This window comes from Euleptes europaea, chromosome 2 (assembly GCF_029931775.1).
Source record: "Euleptes europaea isolate rEulEur1 chromosome 2, rEulEur1.hap1, whole genome shotgun sequence".
Lineage (NCBI taxonomy): Eukaryota > Metazoa > Chordata > Lepidosauria > Squamata > Sphaerodactylidae > Euleptes > Euleptes europaea.
The window spans coordinates 78,894,059-78,919,394 of NC_079313.1; the positions used below are offsets into that span (position 1 = coordinate 78,894,059).

Below are 25,336 nucleotides of genomic sequence, written 5' to 3' on the forward strand. Positions count from 1 at the left end.
CTGAGCCAGCAGAATCTGTGGAAGCAACGCATGGCGAACCTGCGGCAATCCACTCTGGCTGACGCTGTATCGACTCGGACTGCTTTCTTGACCCTGAATTCTTCTGGACTCCCTGCCTGACCTTGGACCGGCCCGACCTTGACTCTGCCTTTCGTTCTGACGGATTGCCTTTCACCCTGACTGACCTTGGACTGTTACTGGACTGCGTGATTACTCCCATTCCCAATTAATACAGCTGCCAGCTGTAGAAGCCTCGGCTTCAGAAACCCCAGCCTGTTGCCCCGCCTGCTGCAGGCCTCTTCAGAGCACCGTGCTGCTACAGGAGCACCCCGCCCTAGTGGGCCAGCACACCATCCTTCAATTGCGCCAAGGCACCAAGTCTGTCCGAGAATATGCCAGGGAATTTCAACGTCTGGCCAGCAGAATTACGGACTGGAGTGAAGCTACTCGAGTGCAATACTTTCGTGAAGGATTGCACCCTGAAGTTCTATACTGGGCTTACATGCAATGAGATCCGCCTAACCTCGAGGAATGGGTCCTGCTTGTGGAGGAGGTGGAAAGCCGATGGCAATCCCTTGCTCTCTCCAGACGCAGAGCGAGGGAAACAGGTCAAGACCGTGCCGCCCCACCTCCACGGAGACCAACAGCTCCTGTATCGGACCGGGTCAAAAGCTTCCAAAAGGGAGCATGTCTCATTTGAGGTAAGATTGCGATTTCGCTGCCACTTGCCCTGCACGTTCCACTTGTCCCAACCCGGACTTGCAAGCGGATGGACATCCCCGGAGCAGTGGGGAGAGCCGTCGCAAAAGCACTATGCCAAGCAGGCGCAAACCACCCGTCGCCCTCCACATGAACGACGAGGTTGCTCGTAAAGGGTCGTCAGCGTTCCTTCCTACCCCATCGGGGGCTCGGATCACAAATGAAGGCCCATCTGGGCTGCGGAATACAATCACCTCTAGTCCCGCCGACGCGGATACATCGGAGGAAGAAGAAGACAGGACCTGGGGATCCTTAGCAGCCCTGAACCTCGTTCCCGTCCAGGAGCAGACAAAAAACAAGCAGGGTCTGCAGTGAACTGAGCGCCAATGCAGACCAAAGTGACTGCACCCCTCACAGCTCCGCTAATGGTGAGAGAAGTGGAAGACACCATGTTTCTTGATGTAATATTGCAACATTATAAGGGGGGGTCCCCAAGGAGCGGTTAAGGCTTTAGTAGATTCTGGATGTGCTCGTACCCTAATCAGTGAGGACACTTTTAAAACCTTAAACATAAAAGCAAGCGTTTTACTGCAGCCCCTCCGATTTGCCCAGATGGATGGGAGTGACTTCAAAGGAGGTCCGGTTGACAGGCGAACGGGCATAGTCGCCATGGGAGTGGGGGACCATTGAGAACAGATCCGCTTCACTATAGTGCCCGGCATCCACTTTCCAGTAGTCCTGGGAGTAAACTGGCTTCGGAGGCATAGCCCCATAATCGACTGGGCAGCCCAAACACTTGAGTTTGTCCAACCGCAATGTGAACAGCACCAAAAAGAGGTAGCCGTCCTAGGCTCTGCCTTGACGGCAGGAGATGCTGATCCGCAATTGCCTCCCGAATATCGAGATTTTGCAGATGTTTTCGATGTCAAAGAGTGTGATGTACTGCCCCCCCACCGCACCACGGACTGTGCTATTGAGGTGGGGGGGGGGAACATTTAACTAAGAGTAAGATTTATCCTATGAATCCCAAAGAAAAGGCAGTATTGAAAGACTTTATTGAAAAGAATCTGGCACGGGGCTTCATCCACCCCTCCACAGCCTCCCACTGCTTCCCTGCCTTCTTTGTGCGTGAAAAGACAGGTGACTTAAGACTGTGTATAGACTTTCGCAAACTTAACGCCATCACCCAGACTAATGCCTACCCCATTCCCCTCATTCCAGATCTCCTAAGCCAACTAAAGGAAGGATGCATTTTCACCAAACTGGACTTGGTTGAAGCGTATTATTGCATACGAATTCAAGAGGGAGATGAACCGTTGACTGCCTTTTCCAGTTGCTTTGGGATGTTCGAGTACCTTGTAATGCCTTTTGGATTAAAAGGGGCCCCGGGGGTCTTCATGCAAATGATTAATGAGATCCTCCATGATTTGTTATTTAGAGGGGTGGTAGTTTGTTTAGACGATATCCTCATCTACTCCAAGAGTTTGGATGAGCACATCACCCTGGTCAAAGAAGTTCTACAACGGCTCAGAGAAAACCACCTCTATGCTAAGGTTTCTAAGTGTGAATTCCATAAAAGGGAGCTAACCTTTCAGGCTATAGAATTTCACACCAAGGAATAACCATGGACACGGACAAAGTACAAGCAGTAGTTGACTGGGAACCGCCAACTACTAGCAAACAAGTACAGAGATTTCTCGGGTTCGCTAATTTCTACCTCAGAGACTTCGCACAAGTTGCGCTTCCGATTACTAACTTGCCGCTACCCAGCCCTCCGCTAAAATAGAATGGACGCCGGACTGTCAGGTAGCCTTTAAGACTTTGAAACATTTGTTCACAACTGAACCGATACTTAAGCATCCAGATTGTGACCGCCCTTTCATTGTTCAGGTAGATGCTTCTGAAGTAGCCATGGGAGGGGCCCTCATGCAAGGGGGGAAGATGGCTAGTTATACCCATGTGCCTATTTCTCAAAGAAATTTTCCCAGTCTCAGCTCAACTGGCCCATTTGGGAAAAGGAGGCGGCAGCAGTGAAACACGCCTTAACGATCTGGAGACACTTCCAAGAAGGTGCTGAGACCCCCTTCCAGGTTTGGACAGATCACAAAAATCTGGAGGCTTTAACTGGGACTCACAAACTCACTGCAAAACAAATCAGATGGGCGGACTTCTTTTCTCGCTTTCGTTTTGTAATCAAACACATTCTGGGCAAAAGAAACCTCTTAGCTGATGCTCTTTCTAGACTTCCTCAATATCCTGTTAAGGTGGAACAGCCCACTGAGTCCCTGTTTACTCCAGAGCAAAGAGGTATCCTCCCCACCTTAGCAGTCCTCACGTGCGCCCAGGCGCAGCAAGCCCAGGCCGGGAGCGACTCCCCGCAACCCACTAAGGGAGTTGTCCCTCCTAGTCCTCCGTCGCCGCCCAAGGACGCTAGCAGTGACTCTTCAACCCAACCCCAAGTGGAGGGCGACCCTGCCATTCCAGCGGGACTGCCCTGTCTTTCCGTGACACTTTGATACGTGAGCGCCTAACCGAGAGGAACAACAATGTACTACCTTCAGGTCTTGAGCAACGGGGAGAAATATGGGTCAAAGACTCTAAATTGTACGTGCCTAAAACTTTGCGAGCAGAGGTGTTAGAACTAGCCCATGGAGCAAAAAACTCTGGACACTTTGGATTTGTAAAGACACTACATTTGCTCCGTCGTCAATTCTGGTGGGTGGGTATGCGTTCTGATCTGGACTCTTTCATCTGCAGCTGTCCAATTTGCGCCACTGCAAAACGTCTGACAAGCAAACCCACCGGGCTACTAAAACCGTTAGAAGTGCCTCAAGGGCCATGGGAGGTAATTGCCATGGATTTCATGACTGATTTACCATTAAGTCGAGGGAAAACTGTCCTGTGGGTGGTTACGGACCTTTTTTCTAAACAGGTGCATTTAATCCCTTGTGCAGGCATGCCCTCCGCTCAAAGACTGGCTCACTTATTTGTGACACACATATTCAAATATCATTCCTTTCCGCACAAGATAATCTCGGACCGCGGCTCTATATTTGTAGCCAAATTCTGGAAAGCTTTCCTCAAACTGGTAGGAGCTGAACAAGGTCTGTCAAGTGCCTTCCACCCCAAACAGATGGACAGACAGAAAGAGTAAATGCTGTATTAGAATGTTATCTTCAATGTTATGTAAATTATCATCAAGATGACTGGGTTGATCTATGAACCATGATGAATGGGTAAAACATCGTCACATCTCCGCCCCTCGCCTGCTGTGACAGTTCCATGCTACGTATAAACCCACCCCATTGGCTGAGGTGGGGAGGGGGGAGCTCTAGGGGGGGCAGAATGTGAGCTCCAGGCTGAGAGCGCAGCTGGAGTCAAGGTCGAGTAGCTCAGAGGTTTGTTATGACGGCCTGTGCCCCGGCGCGATAACTGTAATCTATCACGGGAACCAGGCTCAGCCTGGAATCCAATGGTGCCTTTCTGATGTATATGTTTCAACCTGCCCGCTTTCCCCCACTTGAGTCCTCGTACCTTTTCCTGGAAGCTGCTGCTACACACCTTATGCTTCCCAAATAAACTGCTTCTTAGACGACTCTGTCTGGATGGTCTGTTGTTTGGGATTTGACAGGTGGACTCAGACCTTACACCTGGGAACCCTAAGTACACAGTCTTGAGTTTTATGACAGAAAAAACGGGTATACAATTGGTAATAAGATTTTTACTATCTCACTTTTCCTACTACCAAGAATGGGCCATTTCTAGCCCACCTTCCTGCTAATTGAGGGTTTTTTTCTTATTATGCTTTGCCATTCAAGAGGGCTCTCATTAATCATATGCAAATGGAAGGAGTATCCTAGTTCCCATGGAACACTGTAAAGGGTCCAAAATTTTGGTCCACTAGCTGAATTCAATATTTGTGGACACCAACATATCTTTCTCCAACTCCTGTGGCATATACAAAAAAACTTGAGGAATTGATGGGCTCTATTCTTGGGCTTTTGATGAAGGTAGGGAGACGCTCACTAACAGAGCTCCTGCTTTGCTTGCAGAAGGTCCCATGTTCAACCCCCAGGATCTCCAGTTAAAATGACCAGGTTAAGACCTCTGCCAGAGTGTGGCTGCCAGTCAGAGTAGACAAACCGATTGGTAAACCAGCATGATAAACCAACAGCCATTACGTATCTTCAGGGTGCAAGCACCACCTCACTACTGCTGCCTCTCACAAAAGCCCAGTAGGAAGGCAGAGAACCTACTTCCCCATTCCTCAACTGAGGCAAGGAGAGGGAAAAGAAGAGCGAATATTACTTTTCTGCAAGTTGGGCGTCTGCAGGGAGTCCAGTTTGCAGGAGGGAAACATCTCCTCTTTTCCACTAAGGAGAACTCTGGAGAAAGAAGAGGCAATTTCTCTCACATGAGCAGTGCTTTCGTTGGAAGTGCAAGGGTGCTAGCCAGCTAGGAGAAGGGCGCTCTCTTCGGGCAAGTGAATTTATCGAACCTGGAACCCAGGAAAAAGTCGGAGAGTCTTCTGTATTGCTGTTCCTCGCTTCCCTGTTCATTAGACTCTTGCAGCAGTGGATAAACTCCAATTATGGCACATGACTTGAACAACAGGGAGAGTTTTAGCCACACAATAGTAACCTACCCAGTATCCTTTTCCCTGCACAAACTCAGGGATTGTGCCGAGGAGCTCTTTTGTCAGAACAATATAACCAGCAGGCAACCCATGATTATTATTACTGGCACCAAGCTCCACAGAAACACTCTTGCAGCTTGCTAGGAAAACCTCTCGGCCCACTCCTTTCATGCTCCCCCTTTCCCTGCCTCTCATTTCCAGTGAGGACTCTGAACTGCTCTCAGTTGTGCAAACAAACCTGCTGGCAGTCTGAGGGGATGGCAGAAATAGCAGATTTCTGTTTGTTCCAGCCAGAATGCTCCATGTGGTGTAAAAAACCTCTCCCTGCTCTCTAGGGATCAAGATAGGATTTCCTCTGTTTACAGTCTTGATTGGACTGTCTGATATTGTGCTCCATCAGTGGTAACAGGAAAAGATAGAAAGCTACTCAACAAAGCAGAAGGTGAAATGTATTCCTTGGAATTTGGTGGGCATTTAACATGAGCAAGTGTGCAAGAATGTGGGCTGGGGAAAGAGAAATGCACCATGATTTTATTAACTTTGTTCATGTTTTCATTCCATTATCTGTTTGGCCTTACAAACCTGCCTGAAAGATTCCTGCAGAACAGCATGCAATCCCTCTGCCTTTTTCTCTGTCTTGCTGTTCCCATTTATAGTTTGCAGGTGGGAGAATTGTGTCAAGCTAAGCTAAAACGTGTGATAAACCAACTCAAGGAAAAGCTGCCCAGTCAGAGCCAATTAGGCTCACTGCAGTTGCTGGACCCCTGTTATCAGACATACTTATCTTGATGACCAGCGTACCATGATCCCACAGAGATTAAATCGCAGAAGAGAAATCAGTAAGGCTCTGATACTTAAGACTGGCAGGTAAAGGCCAGGGACATTTCCTGAAATGCCCTAATACTAATGCATTTACTACCTGAAAGAAAGCCAGCCATATGTCCAGGAAATGGTGTTGTGCAATTGCTGCCACAAATGCTCCAAATTTGCCATCTGTGGATGCCCAATTCTAACTCCCAACCTCTCTGATGTTAACTAGTTCTTCTCTGGGTAACCGGGTACATACATGTATGAAGAAATTTGCAAGAACTCCTCTCGGCTGACTTGCTCTTTATTGAGCATACAATCTCCATTTCCCCCCTCCTATATGCCTCCCCCACAGGGGGTTCTTTGCTAGGGAGAATTTTGGAATACAGGTCTGAAAGCATCAGTATGATTGATCATTATGTTTATTACTGTGTGAGTTTGATGGTGCTCATCACTGCTATCTAACTTATTCATATATTTCTATGACAGGCTCCTGATAAAGAGCTTACTACTCAAAATGTATATGGATTTATATGGTATCAATAAATTAGTTGCCTGCACCTATGGGGTTTCTTTATCTGTAGAAATGCATCATTTGCAGCTACAGCAAAAGGGTGATAGAATGATCACAGACAATGGAGGGCAGCATTTCTGTACCTTCGATCTTTTGCAAAAGGAAGAATTTTGATAGAAGCAGCCTTCCTTTGCTGAGGTGAACCTCAGCTGGCACTGAACCTGCTGAAATTTCCCTGTTTATGCATGTCTTAAAGAATACAGGAGTCCTCCATTACCTTTGGTCATCCTACTTCTTTATGTTGTGAAAAGGAGATGGAAAAGACAAGATGATGCTCTTTATCAAATAAGATTCTTGAACAATATCTAGGGCTCACTGCGTGACTTTACTTCCAGATGTTACTGGTATTATCAATACATATCTAAAGCCCAGTCCTAAGCAAACCTTCCTCAAAAAAGCATTTCCTAGGGCTTGCTCTCAGGTTAATTTTGTGCATAGTATTGCAGCATAAAGATAGGTAGTGAGGAATGGGGTCTAAACTTTATTCTATAGGACAGCCAGTTGCTAAAATGTCAGGTAAGTGAGCAATTAGCTAGCTTTACTAGGATTAAACTGGATCAGGGAAGAGCAATCAATCCTACTAAAGAATGTTGTCTGGATTCAGTTTGAATCTGCCTCCACGTGGCTGGTAAAGGAAGTGCCTTGATAATGAGAATTACTGCCCAATGGGGATCCAGAAGTAAGCCAAGCTTCCTTCCTGGCTTTGTCATGTATGCACCTTCCGATATACACAGGCACCTAGGTGCAAATGCAGTTAATAGTACTCAGTGCAAATGAAAACCAAAAAAAAAGTAATTTTTATGAGAACTACACTGGAATGCAAAACCCAAAGTTTTTGGTTTCTTGGTGTGTTTTGTATTTAAAAAGGATTTTACTGGGAAAACACCATTGTTGGTTGAAAGGAGTTACAGAAACTAAGAGCTATGTATAATCAATTATCCTGGACACTAGCTGAGGAAATATGCTACTTTTCATTTCACTTCTTAGAAGCAGAATAGCTGGATAGGGATAGGAAATAAAATAAGTTTCCCCCCTTTTTTTGTACACATCAAAGTTATGAAATATTCCTCTGCTAGACCAGAAAATCGGTGTCAAATAAAAACCACAGATCCTCAGATTGGAATAAAGTAACGTAACGTAACTGAAGGAATGTTTCTGGTGGTAATATGAGTTCTGTATAGGTACAAATGACCTCATGTTTACCTTACTCCTGTTTTTTCTGTACATTATGGTCTTTTATGCATGGCTGTTTCCCTTGCCATCACCTCTCTGATGACTTCGGGTCTTTGTGTTGATTATGCATGCCATTTCTGACCGTCATAGGTCACTTCGCTCTCCCCCTGCACTGCCCTGTGTTTTGCCCACGTTTTCAAATTCAAGATAAAACAGGTCCCTAAAAACGCGGGCAAAATACAGGGAAATGCAGGGGGAGAGCAAGGCGACCTCTGACAGTCCGAAACGGCATGCATAATCAACACACAGACCCAGTCACTGGAGGGGTGATGGTGAGGGAAACAGCCATCCATAAAAGACCTATGACTTATGTGTTAGTATTACTCACATTTATAATCCCCTTAGCTAATGCTGCTTGATTCAGACCTTGATAAGTCATCACCTGTGTTTTGAAAATTATACAGAAGTTTATCTTTTTATAAAAGTAATGGGAGAAATTTCACCAGGCAAAACATTTTTCCTATGTAATCAAGGATGAGACCTGACAAGACGGATGTTATTATTTTATAGCTTTTTTTTTAATCCTACTTTTCTTTTTTCAACAGAAAAAGTCAAGGGGACTTACAAAAGTGGTAGCCCTTTTGTTATTAAACAGGACATTTCCTGTTAATCAGGTTCCGAAATCCTGCCTCTGAAGTCTGAAGAAATCTAGATTGATTATCCTGAAGAACCCTGCAATTAGCCTGTTATAGGCCCAGGTGGTATGATGGACAAACTGAGTCTTGCTTAAATGGAAGTAGCCTCATTATGTGGAGCTCAGAGATGAGGCAAGGGCCAGCCATTGATGACTATAATTTAGCCTTATGGGTTGATGAGAAGACAGAGGTGACATCTTTACTGTATAATTGTTGACATAAGTATAATCATTTTATATTCTAATAGCGAAGTCAGCCAAATCTGAGGATACTTAAATTTGGTGACTAGAGCTGTGAATGGGCAAGACAGATCTTTCTACAAACCTGAACAACACCTCAGGTTTTCGGATAAATGTAAAATCTAAAAAATAATAATCATTTGGGGGTTTAAAAAATCTCAAAATAATAAAAAGAGCTTTAAGCAACTGATTCCCTCAGTGGCTGTTGCTAGGCCACCACAGCATTCCAAGGCTTGGTTCTGTCAGTAAAAGGGCAGAGCCCTTTCCAGACCTAGTTTGGCCTTTGAGGGAGGACTCACTGAGGCCAGATCTGACCAGAGTTGCCAGCTCTACGTTGGGAAATTCCTGGAGATTTTGTGGTGGAGTCTGAGGAGAGAAGGGTTTGGGGAGGGGAGAGATCTCAGCCTAATATAATACCATAGAGACCACCATAGAGTCTACCAAACCAGTTACCTTCTTCAGGGGGTTAGATTTCTATCATCTGGAGTTCAGTTGTAATTCTGGAAGATCTCCAGATCTCACATGGAGATTGGCGACCTTAGGCCTGGAAGCAACCTCTGGGAGAATTGGTACCACCTGACTTCCATGATCCAACTAGGCCTGGCTGCTTACTACTGTCCAACATCAGCCACACTATGAAAGTCAGTGTGGTATAGCTGTTAGAGCTTCAGAGTAGGGTCTGGAAGACACAGGTTCAAATTCCCATTTTACTGTGGAAGCTCACTGGATGGTTTTGGATCAGTTACGTACATTAGCCTAACCTATCTCACAGGGTAGTTGTGTGGATAAAAAGGAGGAGAGAAGAATAATGGAAGCTGCTTTGATCCCCACTGTGGAGAATGGGGCATAAATGAAAAAAATAAATAATAAATAAAGCTGAAGATGGGAGGCAGATAAAAGATAGGTTGGTGAATGGCTGAGAAGGAGAAAATGAAGCAGGGAAAGGGAGAGGATATGGGGGTTGCTAGGAGGGGGAAAATAGGAAATAGTGTAGGGAGGGGAATGCAGGAGGATGTGAGGTGCCACCCCACAAGTTCTTGAGGGTTCCCTACCATGCCAGTGGGCCTGGCCCAATAGCCAGCACCTCACAACTGGGCCACAGTTTTCCTAGGCAGAGGCTGCTGGCGGGGGGAGGGAAAGCTTAAGACAGATAAAGCTAGGTCGGCTGTTGGGTGAGAGGGAGATAAGGTTACCAACTCCAGGTTAGGAAATACCTGGAGATTTGGGGGTGGATCCTGGGAAGCGTGAGGTTTGAGAAGGGGAGGGACCACAGGGCATAATGCTATAGACTCCACCCTCCAAAGCAGCCATTTCCTCCATGGAAACTAGGGTTGCTAGCCTCCAGGTGGGGCTGGTGATCACCCCGAATTACAACTGATATCCAGATTATAGAGATCAATTCCCCTGGAGAAAATGGCTGCTTTGGAGGGTGGAGTTCATGGCACTATACTCTGCTGAGGTCGTTTCCCTCCTGAAACCTCACTCTTCCAAGGCTCCACCCCCAAATATCCAGGAATTTCCCAACCTGGAGCTGGCAACCTTAAGGGGGAACTAATCTCTGTATTTGCAAGATCTACTGTGATTCCAGGAACTCTCCAGGCCCCACCCGGAAGTTGGCAGCTCTAGAAGGAGAGAAGGAAGTAGGCAAAGGGGAGAGGCTATGGGGGTTTCAGGAAAGGGAAAAAAGAAAAAATGGGGGAGGGGAAAATGAAGATGCTTCGTGCAAGTCTTTGTGGGTTCCCACTTATATGAAATAATATAAATATAATACCTTCACCAGAAAAAGAGCCACTTAAGTTGGAGGAAGCCTTCAAACTTTGTATTATACAGCTGTAGAATGGTAGAATACAAGCTAGTGAGAGCTTAGCTTAACTTTAAACTACATGGACTTGACGTGAATAAGAAAGCAGAACATTATACATCTTATTGTACATCGTATTGTTATGTAACAATTGGCTATTTGTCTATATTTTTTTCACTGTCCATGTATCATATTTGTCTTTATTCATATATTATGTTTAGTTCATTTTTATTAAGTATTTTATTCCATAGTGCCGAGTTGTTTTCTGTTGCCCCAGAAGGTCGGACCAGAACCAACGGGTTGAAATTAAATCAAAAGAGTTTCCGTCTAGACATTAGGAAGAATTTTCTAACAGTTAGAGCAGTTCCTCAGTGGAACAGGCTTCCTTGGGAGGTGGTAAGCTCTCCTTCCCTGGAGGTTTTTAAGAAGAGGTTAGATGGCCATCTGTCAGCAATGCTGATTTTGTGATCTTAGGCAGATGATGAGAGGGAAGGCATCTTGGCCATCTTCTGGTCACTGGGTGTGCGTGTGAAGGGAGGTAGTTGTGAATTTCCTGCATTGTGCAGGGGGTTGGACTAGATGACCCTGGTGGTCCCTTCCAACTCTATGATTCTATGATTTATCATCTATATCACATTCTAATAACTGATTTTAGTCTAACTATTTAGTCTGGGTGTGTTCCTGGTATTGGTAAGTGTTTGCCTACTGGGGTAATTTAGGACACAGACAGATGGTATGACATGTCTGAGGATCAAACCAAATGGTCACAGGAAATCTGGGTCTTTTCCAAAGGGGAAACTAAGCACACTGATACTATCTTTTGTATCCATATGTTTGTTTTGCTTTGTATTTGTTCTACAACCCACCCTTAGCAGGTGCAATTTCTATAAACTGCTCCTTTTATTCATTGTAATTGAACACAGAGTTTTACGTGGTAAAGGAATGAGGATCTGAAGTCGGCTGCATTCATTATGACTGTCTCAGTTTCCTATAAGGAAGATATAATAGGAAAGAGTAGGAGTTCAGGAAACTTTACACGGGATGGCAAAAACAGGGTATAGATCTGAAAGAATAATAAAACACCTGGACTTCTATAAAATTTGGTAACTGTAGTAAGTGACTAAATGGATCATTCTTAGTCTGTATACTTTGTATGCCTTGACTTGGATGGCTCAGGCTATCTAGATCTCAGAAGTTAAGCAGAGTTGGCCCTGGTTAGTATTTGGATGGGACACCACCAAGGAATTCCAGGGTCGCTATGCAGAGGAAGGACTGGTAAACCATCTCGGATCGTCTCTGGCCTTGAAAATCCTACAGGGTCACTATAAGTCAGCTGTGACTTGACTGCACTTCACACACACACATTTTTGTATCTCCTCTTCATCTGACAGTGCAATCCTTTACCCATTTGCTCAGAGGCAAGCCCCACTGTGTTTAATGGGGACTGTAGCCTTAAAGATATTAGCGAACAGACCTGATTATGTCCTGGTAGGAGTAAGAACAACTATACTGGTGTGAGGACCAAGTATCCCTTGTTGCCCTGTGTTGGTGGCCAGTATGTAGCTCTTTTTTCTACTGACCTCCTCTGGCCCCCAGAAAGTCCTTTGTACTTCAAAATCATACTACCTCTTTCTCCATGTGTATGTGCACTGAAGTATTTGTTCTGCAGAAGTACATACATGCCAGCTCCATATATAGGACTGTTGTGTTAGGCCTTTTAATGAGGGAGCTGAAAAGTCAAGGATTAAAAAGGAGGAGAATAAGCCCCATCAGTCATCAGCACAGGTCCCTAACAAAACCTATCATCCTTTTGCAGATCATACTGCTTCAACTTCTTGCCTCCCAAAGTTGACCCTGCTTTCAGTCAGTGGTATTTCTTCTTCTCCCAAGGCAATTCATTAGGTAGGCTTGAGGGACAGTATGATGCCAGTCCATTAATCACCAAACCAAATTTAGGCAATGCTTTCAAAGGACTCTTGTTCTTCATGCTTAGCAGCTAGTACTGGAATATTCAAAGGCAAATAATCATGGATACACTCTCCCCGAAACTACTTTAACTGGTACTGTGGCACAGGAAAAGTAAATACTATTGATCAATTTCTCACTGCAACAAAAGTAGAACATTATGTCATTGATCTTGAATGTTGCACACACACCCAATTCTGCATCCAGTGAACACAGGAATTCACATAAATTTGTATGCCTTATACAATTAACAGATCCCATTTAGAATTTAGAACTAGGTATTCAACTTTTCCCTGATGAAGATAGCCCAGGATAGCCTGATCTCATCAGATCTTGGAAGCTAAGTATTTGGATGGGAGATCTCCAAGAAATTATAGGGTTGCAACACAGAGGCAGGCAATGGTAAACCCCCCATGGGGGTTGCCGTAAGTCTGCTGTGACTTGACAGCAAAAAAACAAAAAGGAAAAAAAGCCAACTTTGGTGACCAAAATGAAATTTTAAGGGTCAAACTAGTTATGATGGAAGCAGCCAGGTGTGTTTAAACGTGAAGCTACCCCAATCACTGGATTCCCAATTGGAGAAAGCCAGGGCTATCTCTGAATAGCTTAGTTAGATTCGAGTCCAGTAGCATCTTAGAGACCAACATGTTTTTCAGGGTATAAGCTTTTGAGAGTCAAAGCTCCCTTCGTCTGACAAAGGGTGCTTTGACTTATGAAATCTTTTACCCTAAATATCTTTTTGATCTGCAAGGTACTATACCTAGCTCTTCTAATGGAGACCAACATGGCTATCCTCTGAAACCCTCAATAGCTTATCACCCTGAAGGGCAATAGCTCTGGCCAGGAGGAAAGTACTAGAGAGAAGCCATGATCACTCAATCAATCAACCAACCAACCAATCAATCATTCATTCCTTTATTGGCATAAAAAGGCACAATACAAAAGGATATGAAAGGAATAGAAATATTAAAAGGTGCTTTTTAAAAATAGTCAGTGGGCAGTTACATCGAATAACACTGTTTGTTAATAATATCAGCTAATTAACTGTTTGGCGGGCTTTTAAAACAAACTTTAAAAACTGTGCTACCGTCTCCAATATCTGAGGTGAACAATTATTCAATAAATACACGACATTAAAAGAATCTGGGACATTCTGTCTACCAATCAACAGGGGGCTTAATAGTTCGTTGCGAGATTCTGTATAAAAACTGCAATAAAATAGGACATGCACTAGGTTGAGTCTTAATGGGTTAATTATGTTTTGTTGCATTATTAGACAAGAGCTCCATTCAAGGGTGTACTCCCAACCCTCTCTGAGTACTGTGCAGTTAAGATAGATACTAGAATATGTGGCTGCCTTATGAGGGAACATTTCTTGGTGTGAAAATGGGGATCTATTCCATCTATAGCATCCCAAACAAGCATCTCTAAACATAGGAAGTGGATCTGAAAGGCGCCTCTAGTGTTGCCATTATAATGACTGTTGGAGCTTCTCTTGTCCCGTCACATTGTGCTAGGACAGGTTCTTTTATTATAATTTCTTAGAATTCAAAGAAAATGGTGACTCATTTTTAAGAGGATGGACTAGAAATTATGTTGGCAGGTCACTGAACTGCATGAATGTGAAGGGCTCAAGCAAGGATCCAGGACAAGATGAGGAACAGTAGCTATTGAAACTGCTGATAAATAACAGCCCCTGGGGTGGTGCATAGCCTCTCCTGCTCACATACACTGGTATGTAGCCAGAGCTTACATGCTTTAGGTTTGATCCTCACACCACTGGCACCAAGCTTACTTCCCTAAGCTGGCAGCAGCTGAGACATTAAGGATCACACTGTTAGGGTGCCAGCCTGCCCAACACCGGGCACACAGAATTCCTGTATCTGTTGTCCCTAAAAGGACTGGATGGCTCAGCCAGCTACTTTTACACTCCCCCCAAAATGCAAGGCCCTTCAGTGTAAGGGCCCAACCAGGAGAGCACTTTCTACTTGCATACTTGCAAGTAAGGCAAAAGTGCTCTGTCGGTCTAGTTATGGCCACTAGTATGGAGTTCATTGCTTCCCCAGTATACAAGTGAAAAGATGTTTACCTTAGGAGAGAGAAAAGGAGGCATGATTCTGTCACTTGGGGAAAAAGAAAGGGGGAACTGTGAATATCCTACAGTGAGGGGAGGAGAGAAGAGACTGGGGGGAGGATAAGGAAGTGAAGGCAGGATGATAAATGTGTTGCTTCCCTCCCTAAAGAGGCCTGTGGGGGGTTTTTGTGAAAAGGGACATCAGGAACTTGGCAGATGCACTTGCTGAGAAGACAAAGCACTGTCATCGCTACCTTTGCCAGGCATGTCCTCCTCCACCTGAATTCTCTTCCCTTTTCTACCCACCCCAGTCATGGCATATGATGGGGGTTTTTTAGGGGTGTGTGTGTCTACACACTACCCTCCTTTCCTCTCCACCCTCCTCACCTAATAGTAGGATTTTCCTTCTTTTCTCCTGGCCAATGTAAACTTAAAGTAGCCCCGTGGCGCAGAGTGGTAAGCTGCAGGACTGCAGTCTGTTCACGACCTGAGTTCAGTCCCGACGGAAGTTGGGTTCAGGTAGCCGGCTCAAGGTTGACTCAGCCTTCCATCCTTCCAAGGTCGGTAAAATGAATACCCAGCTTGCTGGGGGTAAAGGGAAGATGACTGGGGAAGGCAATGGCAAACCACCCTGTAAACATAGTCTGCCTAGTAAACGTCATGATGTGATGTCACCCCATGGGTCACTAATGACCCGGTGCTTGCACAGGGAACTACCTTTACTTTTAATGTAAACTTATTTCCTTTTATACTGGGGAAACAACAGCTAGTCGCAATAACTAGAAAAACGTGGTATTTCTGAGTTACTTAGTAGGTGTGCATGTGGAAAGAATCATGTCTGACTATGCCCCAACTGTGGTAAAATTAAAGATACAAGTTTGTTAAGGAAAAAGCTGTGCATTCAAGGTTGGGGTGAGACAGAAGTTGACAGCCAGCATTGTGTAGTGGTCACAGGGTCTGACTAGGATCTGAGGGAGCCAGTTTCAAATTCCTACCCTGCCATAGCCACTTGCTGGGCATCCTTGAGCCAGTCACTGTCTCTTAACCTAAGCTGCAGCAGTGGATGAAGCAGTCGCAGAGAACGTCTTCCCCGGATCAGTGTCAACTGGATGGCTACAGCATACATCTCAGGGAGGTTCCCTGGCAAATGGAGCCCCCTCCCCCACCATGGAGGTGGTACTGCAAACCTTGCCAGAGCCTCACGGGCATGGCGCAGGGAAGAGATGGATGTGCTGTGTGCTGCACGGGTGCCCTTCCCCTCTGGGCTGGGGGGAGGCATCTTGGCCTACGTGCCTGTTGGAGTTTCACTGTTGCTGGGTCTTTCCTTCCATGTCCACTGGCTCGCTGTGGGGGTATGTGTGGTGTTGAGGGGCAGTGCCTGGATCAGAAGGTGACGATTGGCTGTGCCTGAGTGTGCCACTCACAAGGGCATCATTGGCTGCTGTTGCCTGATTGGTGGGTGATGCTGGGGTTGCTGTGGACTCCAGGATGCTTGCTGTGCCTTGTGGAGTGGCATGTATTGTGTTTTCTCCCTGCAGAATGTCCAAAGGAACAGACCAGCAGCACCTCTTCTGCATCAGCTGCTGGCTACCACTGTTGCAATGGCCCTCATGATTGTGCTGCAGATATCCTTGAATCCACCAATTGGTCATCACTCTCCTTCACCCAGAATGTACAGTATTTGTATTTCTAATTGGGAGGGGGTGGGAGAAGGTAGTGTGGTGCAATGGTTAAGGTCGACTAGGACCTGGAAACCCAGGTTTAAATCCCCACTTGCACCATGGAAGCTTGCTGGGTGACTTTGGGCCAGTGACACACTCTCAGCCCTGATCCTGGCTAGTATTTGGATGGGAAACCTCCAAGGAATACCAGGGTTGTGACGCGGAGGCAGGCAATGGCAAACCACCTCCGAGCATCTTTTGCCTTGAAAACCCTACAGGGTTGCCAGAAGTCAGGTGTGACTTGACAGCAAGAAAAAAAAAATAGAGTCACATCTCTGGTGAAAAAAACAGGTACCAGGTAGGCACCAAGGTTTGGTACTTTTTCTCCTTAGCATCTTGCAGACCTACAAGCTGCAGACCTACACTTTGTACAGTACTGTGCCGTAGTGGGGGAAAGCACATTTGTTTCTATCCTGAGGTTTTATCACCCATTTCTTGGCACAGGAGAAGCCATCTCCACCCAGCTGCAAACAAATGCAATTCACAGGCTTTGTGTGTATTCAGAAGAAATTCCCTAGAGATGAGTCACTGGGTTTTCAAAGGGTGTCCAGGGAGATGTCAAGCAGACATTGCGTGTAAATCAATGACACACCTTGTGTAAGGGAACACACGCTATCGCCTGCAGGTTTGTTCCTTCTGAGACACACAGAACAATAGAATTGCTGGTTAATGGACATTCCCAGAGAGGATCCTATGCATATGCACACAGTCTCTCTTTCTCACAGACTCTCTACATTTGGTACTGGCAGCAAGGAGAGAGTTTCTGTTTATTCTTACTTCATAAAAGGCAATGGTGATTTGGGGAGGGGCTCTTGCACCTGCTGGAAACTATCAACTGAGCTAGCAAACAGGGGCAGTCATAATGGTCAACCACTGTACGTAACCCATCCCCTACTTTAGCAGGCTGTTCCTAAAATCACCATGGTATCAGAGCACCAGCTCTACACTTTTTGCCTACCATATTTTGTACCAAGTGAAATTCAATGAGCATTTTCTCCACTCAGTCCACTGCACTGTGTAATGCTGGGTCCAGACCCTATGGGACCCTCATGTACGCTGCCAATAGTTGCCTGGGCCATCATTCTGGCAGCTCCTTTACGACCCTCAGTTGAAGCTTTGTGGATTGCTATGTCTGCTGCTCTGAAAGACAGCCAGAGAAATCTTTTTTTCTTATTCCGCACTGCACTTTATTGTTCTCCCCTGTGTGTGTGTAAAGTGCCGTCAATTTGCAGCCGACTTATGGCGACCCCTTTTTGGGGTTTTCAAGGCAAGAGACTTAGAGGTGGTTTGCCACTGCCTTCCTCTGCATGGTGACCCTGGTATTCCTTGGTGGTCTCCCATCTGATTACTAACCAGGGATGACCCTGCTTAGCTTCTGAGATCTGATGAGATCAGGCTAGCCTGGGCCATCCAGGTCAGTCAGGGCTTTGTCAAAAAGGGCAAGAGTCCAGTAGCACCTTAAAGACTAACAAAAATATTTTCTGGTAGGGTATGAGCTTTCGTGAGCCACAGCTCACTTCTTCAGATACAGCTAGAATGTAAATCCATCGGTCTTTAAGTAGAGGAACAGTATGTAAATGTGAATAGCAGGCTTGATTGGATTAGGTGTGATATGCAAAAGAGTCTGTGATGTCCAGGGGAGAGATGGGTGTGGAGAAATCAGCATTGGTAATGGGCCATGAATGCAAGGTCTTTATTCAGCCCAGGTAAATGCATTGACTTTAGTTTGAATATCAACTGTAATTCAGCAGTTTCTCTTTCCAATCTCCCTTTAAAATTCCTTTGTAAGAGAACTGTTACTCTTAAATCTGCAACAGAATGTCCTGGAAGGTTGAAATGTTCACCCACTGGTTTTTGAATATTGTGGTTTCTGATGTCAGACTTATGTCCATTTAATCTTTGTCTAAGAGACTGGCCTGTTTGTCCAATGTAGATTGTGGAAGGGCATTGCTGGCATGTGATGGCATAAATCACATTAGAAGATGAGCAGGAATATGAACCTGAGATAGTATGGCTGACATTGGTGGGTCCAGAGATGGTGTTCCTAGAATCTATATGAGGGCAAAGTTGGCACCTTGGTTTGTTGCAGGCCTTGGTGCCAGAGTCCATGTTCTTGTTAAGTAGTTTATCATCATGGGTGAGAAGTTGTTTTAGGTTAGCCGGCTGTCTGTAAGCAAGAAAGGGACATCCCCCCAGTGCTTCAGCGAGGGAAGTGTCACAATCCAGCATTGGTTGTAGGTCCTTAATAATACGTTGGACTGGTTTTAGTTGGGAGCTATAAGTGACAACCAGAGGTGTTCTGTTGTCATTCTCTCTGGGCTTATCTTGTAGTAAATTGTGCCTGGGTATCATTCTGGCCTTCTCAATCATCTTTCGCACCATATCTGCAGGATATTGTAGTTGCAAAAATGTTTGCTGTAGGTCTCTCAAGTGTGTATCTCTGTCTGAAGGATTGGAGCAGATGCGACTATAGGGTAGGGCTTGGCTATAGACAATGGATTGTCTGATATGGTTGGGGTGGTGGCTGGACGCATGTAGATACGTTTGCCGATCTGTCGGTTTCCGGTACAATGTGGTGCTTGTGTGTCCCCCATGGATCCGTACTGTGGTGTCTAGGAAGTTGATTTCTTGTTCGGAATAATTCATAGTTAGATTGATGGTGGGGTGGAAGTCGTTGAAAGCCTGGTGAAATCTTTCAAGGGCTTCTTTGCCATGAGTCCAGACAAAGAAAATGTCATCAATGAACCTCAAGTAAAGGAGAGGTGCCAGTGGGTATGAGTTCAGAAAACGTTGTTCTAGATCTGCCATGAAAATGTTGGCATATTGTGGAGCCATGCGAGTGCCCATGGCAGTGCCATTGATTTGAAGGTATAAGTCCTTACCAAACCGGAAGTAGTTATGAGTGAGAACAAATCTGCAGAGTTGTGTAGCCAGATCTGCAGTGTTGTTGTCAGGGATGGTATTTCTAATGGCTTGTAGCCCGTCGTCATGGGGGATGTTGGTGTATAGAGACTCCACATCCATGGTGACTAGAATGCTGTTTTCTGGGAGACAGTTGATGGACTGCAGTTTCCTTAGGAAGTCTGTGGTGTCTCGGACATAGCTGGGGGTATTAATGACATATGGTCTCAGAAGGGAGTCCATATATCCTGATACTCCTACGGTGATGGTTCCAATGCTCGAAACAATGGGGCGTCCAGGGTTGCCAGGTTTATGTATCTTAGGTAGGAGGTAGAAAGTGCCTGCTCGAGGTTCCTGAGGTGAATCCATATCAATTCGTTCCTGTATATGTTTTGGTAATTTCTTCATGATTTTTTTGAGTTCTCGCTGGTATTCCTGAGTGGGGTCTGTGGATAGCAGCCTGTAGAAACTGGTGTTTGAGAGCTGTCGTTCAGCTTCTTGTATATATTTAGTTTTGTCCATTATGACAATGGCTCCTCCCTTGTCAGCTTGTTTTATTATAATAGTTGGATTGTTTCTCAGGCTGCTTATGGCATTCTTCTCTGTACAGCTGAGATTGGATCTTGAGTGGTGTTTTCTGTTGATTATTTCAGTTTGGGCTCGGCGGCGAAAACATTCAATATACATGTCCAGTGTAGTGTTGCGGCCTTCAGGTGGAGTCCACATGGAGTTCTTCTTTTTATGGTGTTGGGTGGGAGCCAATTGATCATCCTTATATGGTTCAATGGTGGAAATGTGAGGAGGTTGTTCAGGAGTAGATTGTTGAAGCTGTGAGGTCTGTTCCTGTGTATTCTGTTCTGTATTGTGGTAGAAATATTCCTTCAAACGTAAACGGCGAAAAAATGCTTCCAGGTCTCCAGAGTTGTACTGTCTCTGTGGACTTGGTAGGGCAGAAGGATAGCCCTCTTGAAAGGACAGATTCCTCTGCCAAGCAGAGTCAGGGCTTTGCTCTTCCCTACATAAATAAAAGATTTGTCTTTAAAGGAAGTCTTTGAGAGTCATCCAAGAAGGTAGGTATAATATTGGAGACCCTAAAATGACCACTCTGTACTATAGTATAGGATATATTGTTCTCCCCTATCTATACTACAGTACAGCGTGGTTGTTTTAGGGTCCCTAACATTATACCCACCTTCTTGGATGACTTTCAAAAACTCCTTGTAAAGACAAATATTTTAATGTAAAATAAAACTGTTCAAGATTTTAATGCATATTGAAATATCACTAGAGAACATTAAACACATCCTCCCTTTGTTCTGTATAATTATGTCCCAAGAGGTGCTAATGATTAATTTCTGCCTCTCTTTCCTGATACCATGTCACCAATAAACCCTGTAGTTCTTGGGCCATAATGCTAAGCTTGAAAGTACTATGGACAGAACATGTAAGGTCACACAAACATGAATCCAGACCAAGACAGCGGTACTGCTGGCTGGTAAACATGATGTTTGAGGGGGACAGTTTTGCCCACCCTTGGGGATATGGCTGCCAGGTCCCTCTTTGCCACTGGCGGGAGGTTTTTGGGGTGGAGCCTGGGGAGGGCAGGGTTTGGGGAGGGCAGAGATTTCAATGCCATAGAGACCAATTGCCAAAGCAGCCATTTTCTCTAGGGGAACTCATCTCAATTGGCTGGAGATCAGTTGTAAAAGCAGGAGATCTCCAGCTACTACCTGGAGGTTGACAATCCTACTTGGGGATGAATCTTTCTTTGACAGACTCAGTTAAAGGAAGGGGGGATTAATGGGCCAGCATTACTGTTATAAAAACAAGTCAGTGCAGTAACTAAAAGTGTTCCTTTTCCAACTTAATTTGGCACATAAGTTATCTCCCTCATTTGACTCAACCATCTCAGCCACATTGATTCATACCCCTGTAACTCTGAGACTAACTGTAATGGTGCCTACACAGGCCTGTTTTTGAAGATAACTTGGAAACTTCAACTGGTCCAAAATGCAGCAGCTTAGTTATAAAGAATCAGTTGCTTTGTTCATATCACTCCTCTCTTAAGATCTTTACATTGTACCCTATTCAAGGTGATGGCTTTTACTTTTAAGGCCCATCACAACTTGGGACTCACATACTTAAAGGGCCATTTTTCGGGCTTTCAAGAGATTTTGCAAGGCTAAGTTTTTCAGGAGATCCTTTGAGGTCAGCTAGAGGAGATGTAGGTTATTCTGCCCTGCACTGTCTTTTTATGGTATTTCTACTGTGTTTTTACGATTGGTGTTTTAAAAAGTTGCAACACTAATTTAGGCCTTTGACAGGAGAAAAGTGGGGTAAAAATATTTTAAATATATAAATTAATAAAGCACTACCTTTGGAGAAGACAGAGCAGGGACACGATTTATCCTCCCTCAGTACCAAATGGTCAAAGGTGACACCTGCCCCCCCCCCCAAGCTCTAGGTCACAGTGACAATGCTGTGTGTTTTTACCATGGATCACCAGCGAGGGAGCAACATAATCTATTCTTCTCACCTCTTACCATTTGCACAGCCTACTGGTTATTGCCTGTGGAACACCAGTCTTGCAGCACTACCTGTCTCACATCTTACATTCATTGGAGAAGCAGAAGATGACAAGCCAGGCCATGGTCCCTTTTACCTTTCAATGCAATTCCCCAGTGACTAACAATTACCAGCTGTCATTAACAGCTAAAAAAAAGGAGAGGCAGAAATGCAACCCCCTCTCTTCTAGTTAGATTTCACAATATACAAGCAATTAGTCCAGGGGGGAGAAGGCTAGAATGGAATAAATTATTAATTTATTGGGAGCAGATGGCTTTTCGTGTACCAAGGGGAGTGAAACCTAAGGGAATCCTCATCTGAAGACTAGCCTGGTAGTCCCACATATCTGATAATGGGAAAAAGGAATGTATGTGGAACTGAGGAGCAAGCAATTCATTCTTCAGACCTCCTAATAGCTGTCTTGGATCTAGTCAAAGATTCTTACACAAAGGAGATCAGAGATCCTACACTGGGAAAGGGCAGTAAGATAGAATAAAAGCAACGCTGTGGTGGTAGCTGCCACTGAAACAATGTTATTTTAATCTGCCCAGTCAATTAGATTTCCAGTAGTTGATCAGAAGCCCTGTTGCCACACGTGGCCCCATCCACTTTCTAAAAACGCTTGATGGGCCAGGAAACGTGTTGGCGGCCACCATGATACCCACAGCACCGTGTTGGGGACCCTACTCTAGATACTGTTTTTCTATACTTGCTTCTTTGTGATGGCTGTTATCAAATGAAAGAGACACAGAACTGTACCTCAAAGAAGTCCCTTAGTCATACAAAATTCATGCCTACCCAATTTGAACTGGCCCCACAACAGCACTGTGCAAGTGCTGCTGGAATTGCTTTGTGCACTTGGTTGGTTCCCTCCATGTAGGGTGAGCCACTAGAGAATTCTTCTGTGTGGTGTAAGAACAGCACTGTGGCATCAGACCAAAGGTCCATTTAATACAGCAGCCTGTTTCCCAAGGTGGCTGATTCTACAACTATATATGTCTCCCTCTGGCTCTTGGCAATCAGAGGTATAATGCTTTTGAACATGGAGGTTTTATCTACCTATCAAGATTTACAATTCACCACAGATAATGCTTATTGAACACAAAGTTCCTTACCTCTTTGATAGCAGACATCTTGATGTTCTCATAGTAGTGCAATGGTGCGTTGGGAGAGTTCATGTCATAACCAAATCCAGCCACTGCTACTTCATCACAGTTGTGGAGTACCATGGTTATTGCTACAGTTCCCAGAGTTGGAATGTTCTGAGGAGGAAAGGGGGGGAAGTACAACAGAGCTATTAAGCAAGTTTTGATCTGAATGAAGCTAAGGGGGGAGATGTATTAGAAACATAGAGGGTTTTTTTTGGAGGGGTGGTGGAATTAGTATGAATTCTTGTTTGAACAGATTGCTAGGGGTGAACTGCGTACACAAACCGTGAAGAATCCATTGCGATTTACAAGAAGGGGGGGGAGTTAAGTGATTATGTTGAGAGGAGGAGAGCACCGGTGGAAGAAAAAGGAAGAGAGTGAAAGAAACGGCAAGGGGGTGGGTGGGAAAGATTTCAGCTGGAATAACTCTCTGTGTGTAAAGTGCCATCAAGTCACAGCTGACTCAAGGTGACCCTGTAGGGTTTTCAAGGCAAGAGACATTCAGAGGTGGTTTGCCATTGCCTGCCTCTGTGTGGGCCGAGAGAATTCTGAGAGAACTGTGACTGCCCCAAGGTCATCCAGCAGGCTTCATGTGGAGGAGTGGGTAATTGAACCAGGTTCACCAGATTAGAGTCTGCTGCTCTTAACACAAAAAAGGTACCAAGGATTTTCACAATTGTTCCTTAATGGGTCACAGCCTTGGCCAAATGTTGATTAGCACACAGCAGATTCAGAGCAGCAGGTGAGAGGCTGGTTGGAACAACAGAATTTTCAAACCAGGCCAATATTTTGTGGGTTAACTGATCATTTTATTTGTTGCTGTTTATTTCCTCTTATGTTAGAAGTGTATTTATTTATGCTGAAGACTTATACCTCTTCCTTTAATTGACTGAACTTTAAGGTAGCTTAAAATGATAAAGAATCTATAATGGTTACAGAGATTAAGAACATAAGAGCACAAGAAAAGCTATGCTGGATCAGACCAAAGCCAATCTAATCCAGCAGTCTGTTCACACAGTGGCCAACCAGGTGCCTCTAGGAAGCCCACAAGCAAAACGACTGCAGCAGCATTATCCTGCCTGTGTTCCACAGCACCTAATATAACACGCATGCTCCTCTGATCCTGGAGAGAATTGGTAGGCATCATGACTAATATCCATTTTGACTAGGAGACATGGATAGCCCTACCCTCATGAACATGTCCACAACACTCTTAAATATTTCCAAATTGGCAGCCATCACCATATCCTGGGGCAGGGAGTTCCACAATTTAACTGTTGTGTGAAGAAATACTTCATTTTGTCTGTTTTGAATCTCCCGCCCTTCAGCTTCAGTAGATGATCCTGCATTCTAGTATTATGAGAGAGGGAGAAAAGCTTCTCCCTGTCCATTCTCTCCAAACCATGCATAATTTTATAGACCTCTATCATGCCCCCTGATCATTTTGGTTGCTCTTTTCTGCACCTCTCAAGCTCTGCAATATCTTTTTTTAGGTATGGTGACCAGAACTGTACACAGTATTGCAAATATGGTCTCAACATAGATTTCGACAAGAGCAGTATGATAGCAGCAGTTCTCTTTCCTTGTCTAACATGGCCAGCATGGAATTTGCTATTCTCACAGCAGCCACTTCCTGGGTTGACATTTTCATCAAGCTATCCACTGCCATCCCAAGATCCCTTTCTTGATCTGTTGCTGCCAGCACAGATCCCATCAGTGTACATGTGAAGTTGGGAATTTTTGCCCCAATATGCATCACTTGCTCACACTGAATCTTTTTAAATGCCCATTCCTCCAGGTTGGAGAGATCCTTTGGAGCTCTTCACAATCCGATTTTGTTTTAATCACCCTAAATAATTTGGTGTCATCTGCAAACTTGGCCACCTTGCTGTTCCCCCCCAACTCCAGGTCACTGATGAACGGGTTGAAATAGGAGATGTTGTTAATAAATTTATGTTGTTTTCTTTAAAAAGTAAGTTACCATTCTGTGTACCAAATATTCAAGGCTTGAGGAATATACCTTTTAAAGTTATCTAATAATAGCTTACTTTGTCTGTTCCCTGAGCAAAAAGGTAAGGACCAAACTCAGGGCAGCCATGTGTATTCTATTCAAATGTTTGCCTTGTTCGCAAATAAAGTGGGGAGAATCTATTTTTTACACACACAAAACATAGATGTGAGGGGAGCTGCTCTTCTGCTGCTAAGCTCCACCACTTGGAACACCCTTCTTCTCAATCCATTTTATTTCCACTATTGAAGGGTGGGCTGTGGGAAAAAGTATTTCAAACAATGGAATGAAGCAACTTACCAAAAGTGGGGAGGAGAAAGGACAAGACTC

The 25,336-nt window shown here is 44.8% G+C and overlaps 1 protein-coding gene across 1 annotated transcript in view; it reads right to left on the reverse strand.

Annotated features, from left to right (window-relative positions):
• ST3GAL3 (ST3 beta-galactoside alpha-2,3-sialyltransferase 3) overlaps positions 1–25,336 on the reverse strand; it is a 234,124-nt gene that overhangs the window by 12,315 nt on the left and 196,473 nt on the right. Inside the window, exon 12 of the mRNA XM_056867692.1 lies at positions 22,966–23,112. Coding sequence (XP_056723670.1) covers positions 22,966–23,112 — 147 coding nt within the window. The remainder of the gene's footprint in view (positions 1–22,965; positions 23,113–25,336) is intronic.